The 15284-nt window shown below is 38.5% G+C and overlaps 1 protein-coding gene across 5 annotated transcripts in view; it reads right to left on the reverse strand.

Annotated features, from left to right (window-relative positions):
* The window catches only part of INPP4B (inositol polyphosphate-4-phosphatase type II B), a 337675-nt gene that overhangs the window by 214533 nt on the left and 107858 nt on the right, over nt 1-15284 (reverse strand). For all 5 annotated transcript variants that reach the window (XM_082281863.1, XM_082281864.1, XM_082281862.1 and 2 more), the window contains one exon: nt 4363-4447. In XM_082281863.1, the coding sequence (XP_082137989.1) occupies nt 4363-4447 (85 nt within the window). The remainder of the gene's footprint in view (nt 1-4362; nt 4448-15284) is intronic.

Genomic DNA, 15284 nt, shown 5'->3' on the forward strand with positions numbered 1-15284 from the left:
CATCTTATTCACTTGTTATTAACTTTCTATAGTTTTAAGAAGATTTTATTGGTTTATTTTACTAAGCAGGTAAAAGGTGACAGGAAGACTGATATTCTTTGGCTTGCTTTACTTTCCTTCATGAGAGCTATAACACAACATCATGTCGAACAGGACGAAGAAGAAATTACTGGGATGATTCAAATTAATAAAATGTACAAAGCCCATGGTCAACGTCCACAATGACAGCCTTGACTTTTTTAGAGAATCATTATTTTTCCTTCTGTTAATATGCAAAATAAGAGTTCAAAAAGGTCAAAGGTTGTCTGTCTCTTTTCACACACACCAGCAAAAAAGTAATTCTAAGCTCAGCTGCTAGCTCAGCAGAGGAAAATGGTTAAGAATATCAGGGAGTCACTGACACTCTAAAATATAAAGCACCATCACAGCTAACCACCATATGCTGTAACAGAAGTAGAATGGAAGCTTTGATACGTAAATTATATCCGCAGGATATTTCTAATACAGACATCAGAGGCTTTTAATTCACAAAAGGCTGTCTGAATTCTATATGCTGATGCATGTCATGTTCAAATTAGTAGTGATGAAATCATCCCATGGTTACTCATGATGCTATGTTAATCTTTCTTTGGAAGTTATATTTTCAATCAAAGATAAAGAATTTAATTAAAATTTTTATCTTCGGTGATTTTTTTTTTTTTTAATTTTGCAATGTTGGAATAGATTTATATAAGTTACTATTATAAGCTCCATTTAAGTCCCTACAGAACCTCGCCAAGAGTCTGAAGTATTTGAAATTAATATAGCATGATGCCACAGGTTGAATACTGCAGTATAGTACTCTGTTTCTTTTAATATCTGTCAGCTTCCACAGATGCCACACTGCTTCTACCCTTTCATTAAATACCACACCTATACTGGAAGCAATGCAAACCACACAAATATTTGAATATCACAATGGTATCTCAAGATCCCTGAACAAATACATTGCAGTACTCACTGAAAGTTCCAAAGATGGCCTTTGCAAAACGGTGGCCTGCTTTTGCTGAATGGAAGCAGTTCATATCTCTGGCTGGACCATCAGCCTGCCTTAAAAAAGGCAGGTTTCGGAGGTCTTCTTTCTCTGCCTAGATCTGCAAGAGTAACCTTTACGTTTGCATCAGTTACTCCATCTCTAAAATAGCGAGTGATCCTGACCTGCCTTTCCAAGCCACTACTCTTGAAACAAAAGTCTCCAAGTTATGTGGCTTGCATACTGCAAATGGCAGAAGGGAATGCTTGCTGTCTTAGGGGTATTCCTACATACAGGCCCCTTTTTTAATTGTTTTCCTGATTTGCTGCAATATGATTTAGATGACTGTGAGCTTGTATGAAAAGCTGTTTTCTTCCTTTGCTCCCTCCCACCCTCCTCACCAGCCCTACCTGGATGCTACAGTTTTTATCTCCCTAACTCTCACTAAGGGACCACACACAGTAATGCAATACAGTCTTTAAGCAATCTCTCTTCCTGAAAGACAGAAGAGATTTACAGATTAAGAGAAGGCAGTCCTTGCATGCTGTCTCTCACATCTGGTTTCACTTCACTGTGCCTGTGTCTCTTGGGGACATTCCCAATGCCATGTTGCACACCATCACAAGGAGGAAAGGAAACAGTTGTACATTCATGAGGCTCTGTACAACACAGTGGTCAACTTCAGACTGCTCCTGGGGACAGTTTGAACATTCAATCACAGAGCTCCTATTGCCCGGTTCCAGGGAAACACAACAGTGACCCAAAGACCACCCTGTCCTCCTAATGGTGACCAGTTCCCTTTAGAAGGGCATGTAAGCCATCAGCCACACGCAGAGTTGAAGTTCACCAAACAAATCATTCTCTTTCCTTCCCTGGTCCACTTGGAAACCTTCTGAGTTAGGCTGCTTAAGGAGCACTCCACTTGAAGCCCTGACAGGATTATTTGCTCTGTCTGACCTCTTCTGTACAGCCCTGTTGTTTCAGAGTCCACAGTGCCCTGAGCTAATCAGCAGCCCCACAGAACCACTAGATATTGCATGAACATGTTCTTATTTTTCCCTCCATGCTTACTCCACTGCCCTTCATTTTGTTCTCTTCCTAAATATCCCAGTCATTCTCCATTTCTCACTCTTACAACTCCTAGGATTCAATCCACTGGTCAGAGACACATGGAGACAATCGGACAAAGGCTCTCCCCAACCCTCCTTTGTCATTCCAAATTGAAGCTTGCAAGATTAAGAAAATGTCCTTTTACCATCATAAGTTAAATCTCACAGCCTCCTTTCCTGGAGCTTCTGCTGTGCTGTGGCACAGCTCTCCTCCATCAGTTCCACAAGGAATTTGACATTGTGAGCAGGTATGTCCTCCTCCTACCCTGCTTTCATCTGAATCCTTTAAAGTCCCAGATACACATTCTATAGCTTTTCTTGGCCCCTAATAGCCAATGGATCTAATCTTGTGACAACTCAACTAGCTTTTCATGGTCAAAGCCCCTATTGATAAAAGCCTCTCTTCCTAGTTCCTGAGTTTTGCTTTTCTCTCCCATATTTTCTTCTGAATTTTATACTATCCTACAGTACATGGAATATTATTTCACTTCTTTTAGTATTTTATCCTCATTCAGTACACTGTATGTCATCTTCATTTGTCTTCAGTTTTGTTCTAATACCTCATAGTAGTCTGGCTTTCTTTTTCCATCCAACAAATCATCAGCCAGGTTGCCATCCTTGCTCTCCAGCACAGGAAAACTGCCAAGTCTGAAATACATTTCTCCTCTACCTGTCTGTATCCTCCTCTGTCTTCTGTTTGATAATGCCCCAAGTATTCATCATCATTTGCTGGCTTTGTTTACCTGGAGTTTTCTACACTGTTTCCTCTTTTCCCCTTTAATATGTTTTTAGAGGATGCCCAGAATGCCACCCTTACCCCTGGTTCCTACTGACATACAACCAACCTTCAAAAGCTTGGTTTTAGAATGTCTGTCTCTCAGTTCCTGATTATACAAGCTTATTTCTTCCTCCATACATATTCACAGGCTCTTTTTTCTCCACAGGCAGCCTGAAGTGCTTACTCAGTATTCATTGTTGTCTATGTCCCCAGCTTTTGGGCTTAAAAACCTGCCAGTCTCGCTGCCACAGAAATTGTCCTGTTTGCAGGCTTCAAAGCTAATTGAGTCCTGTCAGCAATTACAGCTGTGTTCTGGGTTCAGTTCAGCAGTATTGTGTTCAAGCACTGTAAAAGAAGTGCCAGAAGGGAACTGACATGACTGTATTTATACTCATAAAGTCGGTATGGACTCATTGAGGGCACAATTAGAAAAGTCTCAGTTTGAGAGTCAATGGGAAACATTCAGCTCTTATAGTCAGGGAAAGCAATACTTCCAAAGCCAGAAAGAAATACTTTTTGGTGCCGTGCCTCAACACCAGGCACAAAACATATGATTATGTTCCCTACAAAAGATGAAGGATTTGAGCTATTCCCCAGAATACTATTCAGATAAGGATAAAATCCACAATGAATGTAATTTAAGTCACTGCCTTCTCAAACATGACCAACCACTACGAATCACTTGAGCAGGTGAGGACAAAAGTCAGCATAATTAATGCAACATTTTATTAGAAGTGAGCTGGAGATTTTGCTGCATAAAGAAAGACGATAGGAACTTCTACTGGATGTAAATGTATCCATCAAGCCCACAAATGCAGCCTAACTTCTTTATCTCTGCTCTTAGACCATCACAGCTAACAGAAAATGGCAAACTGTTCTAAGGACTTCAAAACTCTGCAATGGTATCATAAAGAACCCATGTCATAAAAAAATTTCTAACACAATGGCTATTTAAGGGACCCCTGCAGAAAAAACTGTCAGCACTTTCTCCAAATAAAATCTTTCCCCTAAACCAAGGATTCTGACTTATATGAGATAGCTATTTTTTCTGCTGTTTTTAACAATTTTATGAATTAAGAATTTCTAGGAGGCAAGAAAAACAGGAAACCTGTCATTTAATAGGAAGTTTAGCAATGATTAGTTATTGAAGAATAAGATGCATTGACTATGCATCAACAGAAACCACATATTGTACAAAATGCCTGACAAAATAGAACCTCAACTTCTATGTATTGTCAGAGGAAGACGATGACATGACTTACACTTGATTTCAGGATATTCTCTTTACACATGAATTCAGAGACCACCAGTATTTAAATGTATGCATTGCACAGACAGCAGGATATATTTTAGTTAAATTTCTAGCAAAGTTGCAATGAAGGGATGACTAGGGTTTTTATTTTCATTTTTGTTGGCAGAAATAAAAGATCCACACTGAACACACTGAGGTATGTCTTACTTACTGAGAACTATTGAAACACCTGTTTTACTCCTGAATTCCACAACCCAGCAGCGCTCCAGGATTACCACTTCAGAGACATCAGAACTCTGTGAAACAAAGATGGCAAAACATTAGAGTTTGGAACCTGACTGGGAATTCCTTCTGTTTGGCTCTTCACAGCTGAAGCAACATGGAGATACAAAGAAGCATAGAGGTCACTGGGCAGATGGATACAGGCATTCTTTAATTACTGATCTGTGCCATCCTACTTCAGCTCAGTAAGTTACAAAAGGAATAAACTGTAAGAAAAGACCCCACAGGAAACTTTAAAAAGTAACTTCAGAGGGGTTTTTCATACTTCAAGTATTTGAAAGTTTAGATGATACCTCATTCCTAAGCAAGTCAGGCAAGCCCAGCTCATTTAAACTTTCATATTTCCTCATATTTTCTAACAAGGCCAAATCATATGTCAGATTCTATTCAAAGAGTAGGATATTTTCAAGTGAACAAAATAACATGTAATTTTACAGAAGGTATTTCTCTTCAATTCTTATTTGAAAGGGATTTCTTTATCAGCACTTGAAACTTCGAATATGGTCTCTGGCTATGCAATTCAAATGGCATTAAGTGATATGGACCTATAGCTGAATGCAATTGGATGCAAATTACCACTGGCATTTTTTGTGAGTGCTTTGCAGACAAGGTGCGAACTCTTCTAGTTTAGTAAGCGTGGCTCATATTTCAGAAGAGTGACGCTATCAATCACTCTCTCAGGATTAATCTTTTTTCCCTTAAAACTCTTATTATCCATTTTTTATCCCTAACATCTGGTAACAAATAACCCTTAGACCAAGCACCCATACACTCCCTTCAACCCAGGTTCACAACATGAATTTCACAGAGCTCATTCTCCACTTCAATGAGATTCTGCAGGGATTAATGCAAATTCTTGTTTTAACACTCCTTCCTCAGGTGGTACTTTATTCCAAGTGATCCTAAAAATGAAATATTTTTCATATTGTGCAGCAATTTTATCAAAAGCCTGAACTTTTATTTCACATATCTGCCACTTAATGAATGACTTCATAAAACTGTTCATATTTATAACACCTGCCTAATATGCACAAGTTTTCTTGTCTACCCCTTTCTCTGCATCTATGTGATGTTATTTGGCCTGCCAGAACCAGACTCAAACTTTTTGCCAAGGGTTTCATGTTCATTTTCAAATGGATGTCTTGATCCTGCTTTTCTCACAAAAGGACCTTTTACATATCTAGTAATACACTGTCTTTCATGACCAAAACTGTGAAAATTCAATACAATAAGACTGAAAGACTGAATAGTAACAGAACACATAACATTTCACAAAGTCTAAAAAGGATTTCCTTGAAAAGTCTATATTTATTCTCTCTAACCTTTTACCACTACTAAATTAATATTCCAAACCCAGTCGTTAAACACAAATCAATACCCAAAGGTAATGAAAGGTTAAAATAAAACAGAAGAGCATGAAAAAAAGCACATTGTGTTGTATTGAAATATGCCAGAATTCAAGAGACAACGCTGTAGTATACTAAGAAAAAACAGACTTATCTAGAAACCACTTGTAAATTGATTTCTTTGAAAAATTATTCAGACTGGGCTGGTCTAAAAGGAATGTACTGTCATGTAGACAGAAAAACAGCCCATCTGATTGTTTAAAGAAAAAAAAAGAGAGAGAGAAAAGAAGAAAGTAGTGAAACAATGCAGTGAGTTTTGGTAGAAACACAAGTGCTATGTTGAGAACTTTTTTATTTATAGAACCCAGCAAGTCAGTGGCAATACATGACAACCCAGCAGCAGTTCTCAAGTGCTGTTGTGTGAGGCATTCTTTGACGATCTACCAGGTCTTTATGAGCATCAGCTAAAGTCAGTTTGGAAAAATAGGCAGTAATAGTCCAACAAAACAAACAGCAGACTAAGTAGGAAGAGCTGTCCACTGCAATGATCCTGGTAACTGTTTTAATTCTTTAGATTTCAAAGCCCCAGTAGAGTCTCCCATATAACCCTCCCTTGGAAAGTAGATAATGCAGTCTCATTCCTTCAAGAGCTGGCAATCTTTCAGTGGAAATATGACCAAAAGGAGTTATTTTGGAAGTTAATGAAGGTCTGAGTCCATTTAACACTCAGGTGTGAGTACATAAAAGTTTCTCTGTCAAAAAGAAAAGTCAAATGACTCTTAACACTTTTCCTCCTTCCGTCCTTGCAGAAAATTGTTCATCTGGTGATATTCATGCTCCAAAGATTAAAGACAGACATATGAGAAGTCCCCAGACTTAACTTTCACTCCAAAACATGTAACTGTGGTAAGTGGATATATGTCAGTACGCAAAGAAAAGCACCTCCCTCTTACACAGCTTTCAGGAGAGTCAGGTGTTTGGAAAGACCAGGGATGAGGAATCACGAGTAGTTTGCTATAGTTGCCAAGAGTGCAAGACTCAATGTTTTGATTTGTACATGAAAGACAAGTGTATAATACAAACAAATTGGCATAGCAGGCAGCAAAAATAGCTTTCAAATAATTAACAAGAATCTGTCTCAGCGAAATCTGTCTCAGCGAAATCTGTCTCACAATGCAGTTGACATACAACAGTAACTGCAAACACAAGAGAGAAGATGATTTCAAGCTCTCTGCATTTTAAGCCCACAGATGCTGCAGCTCAAGAGCCTCTTTAGAGACAAGTTACTCCCCTTTCTGAACCACTGAAGCTGGAATGGAGAAATGCTGCAGTTTCAAATGAACATGAATGCTTTTTCAAGATACACAATCCAGAACACTGAGCAGAGAAGTTGTATTTACCTTTTCTGTATGTGAGAGGGAACAAGAAGGGAAACAAGAAAGGATGAAAGAGCATAAGGCTGCCAGAAAATAAAGCACATGTTGCTGAAAAACATTTCTCACATCCTGACACAAACCTGAAGAAAAATACCTTCAGAATTACTATTACGGCAGACTTTTCATCATTTAGATGAGCTGTGCTATGGTCTGTCACACAAAAAGCTTACAAGAAATTTACTTACAAATTAAATGACAAAACTGTAATCAAGGAAACCATTATGCATATCTGATAAAGGATCAGGTTTGGTTTTCAGTACCTGAAGAGATCCAAAATTTCCCTCTTTAGGTGCATAACCTAAGCTCATCTGGACTAGCTATTCTTTTATTTTTTCTAGGTTTTACTTTATTAAAAGTAAATTCTAATACTTTGGTCTTTATGCATGGAAATATGATCAAAATCAGATCTGTACCACTGTGTTAAGGTGTAATATATATGGGGGTTTTCCTCCTGCCATTGGTATTCTTCAATAATTCTTATAAAAACTTACTGAATCAATCCAAATGCCAAACAGCAGCTAGACAAACTCTTACATCTTTCTCTAAACACTGACAAAGTCAACAGGCACCCCACCACCACCCAGATCAGGAAATTGTTTTAAAACAGTGATTTGAGGAGACAATTCAATTATTTCTAAATCTGAATTAAGTATCTCAGTGAAACTGCTGGAGAGTCCCCAAACCTAGAAAATTAAAGCACTGAGAAACTTTTGAAGCTGTCAAAGAGTACATCATCTTTGTGCTATTTTCGCATTCCTACAGACTTGATTTGAGGTACCATTGTGGGGGGGAAGAAGTGTGTCACTGTGAATTGATTTTACAATAGGAGATTTGTTCCTGGAGGTGGGGCAAGGAATCTTCTGATAGGTATATCAAGTCAAGAACTAAGCTGACAGTTAAAATTAGAAGTGACATTCCAAGTAATTCCTTTGTGTTAAAACAGTAAGTAGAAAAGTAAAGCTATAGCACTGTAGTAAGAACAAAAGCTACAGAAAGTAAAAACTCTATTAATAAGATGTTATTAAAAGCCTCCACAGTCAGCTGGGGTTGAGGTGCGTGTGGTGTGTGTGTGAATTGTACAGTGGATTCTTTTAAAAGCATATATTCACAAATTTGAAATAATTAAATCAGAACCCTATAGAGTAGGAATGCTACATACACTAAACTACTTGTGTTTTTTCACATCAGTTGTTTTCCCTGGTACTGGCAAATGAGCTAATCAGACTGATAGCAGCTCAATAGCGCAGGCATGTGCACAGGTCACACTTTTGACTATGCTATAAACATTACCACCTACATTTGCTATTTCAGCATTAGCACAGATGATGTTCATCACTCCACAGATAAAGTACAGCTTTCTTATAGATTCAACAAGAAAAAAAGGAACGGGAATTATAGGGTAATACCATTCATGAACAGAAAAGCTAATAGTCTTTTCAATAATTTCAGTAATTTCAATATATTTCTACAGCAACATGCCCATTGCCAAATAGAGTAAAAAAATTGTTCTAATTTTGAGGTATTAACAAATGACTCCATGGCAATCACAAGCATATAATTTGCAGAATTAAAAACACCCCTTTAAATGCTAGCAAGCAGAATTCAGCAATCTGAAATCTCCTTAAATATTATATATTCTTCTGCTGTAATAATATCTCCATCCTGTATCTTAAATAATGCAAAGCCTACGACCCAAGCTGTGTGATAAGGAAAACTGCGGTAGCTGGCATCTGACAAGATGCTTCAATTACTCCAGGCAAGCTGTAACCTGGTAGTTCATTACAAACACCTTTATGAACTGTCAGCTCATGAAAGATGCTCAAATCATCTTTTACAAAGCATGAGCTACCCACTGTGATTAAACCATCACGCAATGCTACCAGATCCCAACTTCAAGCTGACAATAAAATACCACTAATCTGCATTCACTTTGGAAAACGTTGACTTATGTCACCAAATAAGTTCTGCAGAACACAAAACTACCTTTAATAGATCATTATCTTTAACAAAAGTGAATACATAACCAAAAGTAGTTTCCTTTTCAGTTTCAAAATGCATCACTAATAATTACAGCGTACAAATAAACGTTCTCTTTATTCACACCCCATATTCACTCAGTTAATTATTTCAGCTTGAAAAAATCTCAAATTACCCTTCCCACCAGAATTTAGTTATATGTAATTCAGATACTAATTATTTTAAGTTTTTCAAAGTTATATTCTGGTGCAGGACTCCAGTGATATATCACAACACATACCTTGGATAACTCACGTTTTTAGAGAAAGTTCTCCCATTTTGTTCTACACTCCTGGCAGTTACATAAAATATGTGGTATTCATCTCTGCTCTGCTTCTAATATGTTGCCTTTTTACTTCAGAAATGTTAAGAAGCCCTGACCACAGCCTTGCCCCCAGAGAGATTGCAGTAATCCTGGGAAGTCTGGTATATTGGAGCATGTGCATACTTGACATAAAACTGACATGCAATACTTCCAAGCAAACAGCTGTATCAGACCAAAGGCCCCTTACTCTGCCTACAAGTGACTTAAGGAAGTATCCAAGGAAGAGGAAAGCAGGGCAACCACATTGTCATAGGTTAGCAAGCATAGTCCCGGAAGGGATGTCCTTGCTAAGTGGTGCTTACAGTTTCCTCTGGGAACTGATAGAACCTATCAGCTGGCCAGTTTGAATATGGACAATTCTCTAAGCCACTTAAAGTTGTGAACACCTCTGTGATCCACATTTAAGAATAGGCAAACTCCCCCTCCAAGCTCTCCATCGTTTCCGGCGCTGGGACAGGTGGCTGCGGGCCCCGTGTGGGGGCCAGCGGGCCCAGCCAGGCCCTGCTTGGGCCAGGCCAGGCCGGGCCACGGCCATCCTGGAGCCGATGGACCTGTTCCACCCATGGAACCCCCCCCACTGCCTTGCCGTGGGCAGCCGGAGCGGTTCAGCTCTCCCCCCTCTCCACTTCGATAAGAAAAATTCAACATTCCAGCTGCAAAGCTGCAAGGCCAAGGTGAGATTAACCCTTTTACTGCTGTGAAGAGCTGAAAACCTGAGGGAAGAGAGAGAGGAGATGCTTAAAGCTGAAATTCTATTGTGAAGCTATGATATATCAGAGTATCCTGTTGTAATTTCATGAAGATATGGGGGGGTGGAATGTTCAACTCGTAAGCAAAAGCACCTGCGCTGAGATAGGCAGATGCTGAAGCAGCTGTAATTTCATGAGAAGTTTGAACAGGGACAGATGAACCAGATGAGGACTTTTTGCTCCAAACGGGAAAGGAGAAAACCTCAGTTCCTAGAGATGTTCCCAGACACAGTCCTAACGATGAAGATGATGAAGACCCTTTGCTCCCAGGGAAGGAGAAGGGCCTCTGTTTTTGTTTCTGAACGGCTCAACCTTAAAATTGTACCCCAAAAAATTTCAAGAGTGGACCCTTGAAAGCAGTTGCGGGAAAAGCTGCGAGTCGGGGGAAGGGACTCACACGCAGGCAGAGAGACTCCTCTTCCTAAATGGACTGAACAATATTTGGAAGTGGGCGGCTGGCTCGTTGTGATAATGTTTTCATAGCACGAGCAAGAAGAGACTTCTCTTTCTAAATGGACTGAACAAGGTTATTATGGAAGTGGTAAACAGACTGAACATCTTAAGGGCTGTCTTTTTCCATTGTCAGTGGGAGAAGGGAGGAAGGTGGGGGGAGGAGGAGGGTTCTGAAGGTGGTATAATTTTTTTTTCTTTCCTCTTTTAGGTCTGTTAATAAACTTCTTTATATTCTTTCAAGTTTGGTGCCTGCTTTGCATTTCTCCTAATTCTTATCTCACAGCAGATAAACAGTAATGAGTATTTTGGACCAAACCACTACACACATGCAGTCCTCTTTCAGTTCTGTATGCTTTTCACATTGGGATTTTTTCCTCAGATGCACTTCTATTCAATAATGCTCCTTGAGAACACCTCATACTTTTCCCAACATGTATTTACTTTTAGCATCTACAGGGCATTATGGCAAACAATTCCAGTATTTCCACTACCCATTCCGTGAAAAACCACTTTCTTTTGTTTGTTTGCAATCCAGTTCCCCCAGCTTCATTTAACATCACACTGGAAGAAACAATAAACCATAAATCCCTATCTCCTTCTTCAAGCCGTTAATGCTTTTTCAGATTACTATCAGAGAACTCCTGGGTCATCACCTCTTATCCAGGCTGAAAAGTTTTATCTTCTCACTCCTTGTCCTGATGACACTAACAGCCCTTTTTCTGAAACTTTCCCAGCACCTCGATGTCCTGTAAGATGAGGGCAAATTGACCGCATGGTGGATCTTTACAGACAGAGCTCTCTGCTTTGTTTTCTCCTTTCCCAACGTCTTCTAATATTCAATTTACTTTTTGACCACAACTGATCACTGACCTTTTAAGAGAAAAATAACTCTCTACAGATCTCATTCTGGGGCAGAAAGGAAGGAATTGGTGCAAAGCCCATTATTTTGATGGGAAACTTTTATAATCTTTCTTCACATGTGTAACTTCACATTTATGGAGGTTGACTTTTATCTGCCACTTAATTGCTAATGGTAATGGCATTTTAAGATTACTCATACTTGGCACTCCATCTTGACTATTTAGCAAGTAACAGACTTTCTCACCTCATTGCCTACCTTCTTTTCACCATTTATGCAGACGTGACAGCACCAGGCTGTCACAGGTCCTAGACCTTATATTATATTCAACCAGTTATTCATGTAAGAGGAAGTCTAGAAATGTAGTGATCAGCATTATTTGCATCAGAAGGTGAGAAAAACTATATTGAAAGGCAAATGAAGAATGCAAATATATAAGTGTGAATGAAAATAGTTGCTTGTTTTGTTTTCCATGTGCTCTTGGCAGTGAAAGATGTTTTCAGGAATCATATAGATCATTGATTTAAATGATGCACAAACTGCATGTGCGATTATTTGAATATATTTAAAGAACGAACATCATAAATGACAATACAAACTGCAGCAAAAAATGACATTTTAAGAATATTTCAAGAGCAGAGAATAACAAGACCAAACTGCATTCTACTCATTGGCCTCCAACAAGCAATATGTTGTGCAAATTACCACCACAGAAAACTGTGCTTTATTCAAGACTGAGTTTCATGAACCACAGAACTCCAAAGAGAGAGCCTCAGGATGGAACTCTTCACAACAAAATACACTTTCTAACCTTTCTTACGTTTTCCCCCACAAGTATTCCCGAAGTGAAAAACCAACCCAAAATTCACTACATGCTATCCACTTTTCCCACAACCTTAGGATAAAAAAATTGGAATAGAAACATTGCAAAAATTAAGTGGTTTGAATATTTTTAATTATAAACTGCCAATATATCTAGTGTATGTATTGTAGAGATAACTCCTTCTGCTCCCTTGGACTGCTCACAGTAATGTTCATTTGAAAGCAGGCTATGATTCTCCCCCACACAGCGCCTGAGCTTTAATCTCCTGCACAGTGCTTTTGGAAGAAGCAAACAGAATATTTTTCAGGATGCTAGAGACTCAGCATGCTAAGAGATGGATGTTGTGTGATTAGCTGTAGTCCCTAAGAGGATCAGAAGTCGTCCTAGCAGACCTGTAAATTGTCACCAGGCCCAACGTCACTAAGCACCAACTTCTAAACAGAGAACCAAGTAAGAGAAGTATTTGAATTATTTTTAAGCTTCTTCACGTTAACTTCACCATTCCTTCTCCAGCACTCACTTTTCCTTTCCTCTCTTTTTTACAGCTAAAGCAATGGTAGCCCTCCAGACCACTTCCAAATGCAATGGAGCATAAGAAGATATGTCAGAGCAAGGTACACGCTGCCTTTAATCTGCACATCTGTATTGTTTGTAAGAGCAGCAGAACTAGGCCCTTGAAATATAGCAGAGATGTATAGAGGATATCATGTTTGAGGAAAAACAAAGCAAAAAACCTCAGACCACAGCCATAGAAAGAAAGATAATTGGTTTTTTTATCTCCCAGAGAAATTTCTTCTCATATTCCCTTGCTACCAGTAAGTCACTGGACATAAAAAGCAGAGTGATCAAATCATGTGTGGGCACCCAGAAAAAAACCATCTAGGTTATAAGATCTCAATTTAGAAAGCTTACATCATACTCTTTGAAATGAGAGAGATTAATTAAGCTTCATCAATTTTAGTATTAAAAAGAAAAACATCTCCTCTACTAATTAACAACATTTTTTCATTTCAGACATCTTACTGGCTTTCTGGTGTTCAGGATTACATCTCGGAAACTCTCTCACAAAACAAAGCATTCATGTGACAAATTGCAGAATTTTGGTGCTTTGGAATCAGGAGGAAAATGTTGTAAACAGCAAGACTAATGTTTAAGTTAAATACCAAAGGAAATGGCGAAATCTCACAAATATTAAGCTTGCCCCACTTCATCCTTAACAGGCAAATTTTTATAGAGATTTTAGAAAAACAAGTGCTTCAACCCCCCAAAAATACCTGGTTTGCTTTACTAGAGCATCATATATTCCTATTTTTGAATATTTGTAACAACTGTAATTAAGCATGAACAAATATTTAAGAAAAAAGCACATTCATGCAGACAATTGATACAGGACAAAACCAGCCAGATATCAGCAGGAGGACACTTCTCATAAAACAGTTGCTTCATCTCTGAGCTCTCAGACCATCCTCAAGGGAAACCTACACGGCATTTCTCAAATCTGAGCTTTGGAATGGAGGATGCAGATTTACAAGGAACTAAACTGACATAACAGCAAAACTTCATAACTCTGCTAGATACCAAATACAACCAATGGGTCTTAAAGTAAAAATTATGGGCCCCTTATGATCTCTTCCCTCCACAGTCAACTCCTCACATTCCACCAGCTATGAAGCATCTGTCTCTGATCCTTAGGCAACTGCTTTCTCATCTCTTCCCTCCCCCAAGAACACACTGTCTACTCTTTTCCTGCCTCCCCTCCCAGGAGTTATCTTCTGTTTCTGAGATGGTAAAATTGATCTCTATTTAACACTAAGAAACAGTCTTCACCTTCTATTTAGCTTTGAATACTGATGTTTTGATTTCAAACCTTAACAAAGGCATTTGTTATCAAGAATGTGTGACTTCTCAGCTGTGTCACCTGGTCTAATAAACCCCACAGCCTCCAGCTACTGATCTTTATTGTGTTCTTGCATCAGATACACCACCACCACTATCATTGTTCAGAGTAACAAGCACAAAAAGAAAATAGGAGTAATGAGCCCACAGAAAGAAGTTTTAGGAGAGGTATTTTTAGCAGTTAGGAAAGAAAGATCGGTGAATATGTGTGAGCAAGGAAGGTACCTACTTGTTTGAGTGGGGACACCATCACATGTTTAAATTCAAACTACATTTAGTGATTCAATGTGCAGTTCAAATAAAGTTTTCAAAGGTACCTAGAAAAGAGTAGCACTGGGGTTTCTACCCTATTTAACAGAAATTCTTTTTAAAATAACGATGAGTAAATACATTAAAGCAAACTTTTATCTGTACTTAGACCTATTCCACCTTCTCTCTGTAAATCTTTTCTTTCTACATCGTACAAAAATCAAAGTATATTTAAAAAGGAAAACACAAAATTCAGTCCCAAACTGAAAACCCCAGGTATGCAATCTCTATTTGAAGCCACGAGCATGAAGAACAAAAGTATCCACCTGCAGAAACTACTACCAGTCTTCTGGATTCTCAAATATTTAAGTATTATGTTCTACATTCAAAGCAAAATGAATAGAGCCATTATAAAGTTGGATTATTGAAATGCAATTATCCAGAAACTGTTGATTATAGCATCAACAGGCCCTAAATATTTCTTTATTTACATCTTAATTCAATTTTGATACATTTTGCTTGCCTCAAATACAGTGTAGATACTGAAGTCTACAGTACCACATGTTGGCTATAAACAGCAAGCATCAAATTGATTGTTAAATTAGTGGTAAGTGAAAAGCTCTAAAATATGCTTCAAAATACATATCCTTCATAGAATAGTAAGGCCATTTCACAGGCCATTTTTGGCTGCTGTTTATG

Source organism: Coloeus monedula (genome assembly GCF_965178545.1).
Source record: "Coloeus monedula genome assembly, chromosome: 5".
NCBI classification, from domain to species: Eukaryota; Metazoa; Chordata; class Aves; order Passeriformes; family Corvidae; genus Coloeus; species Coloeus monedula.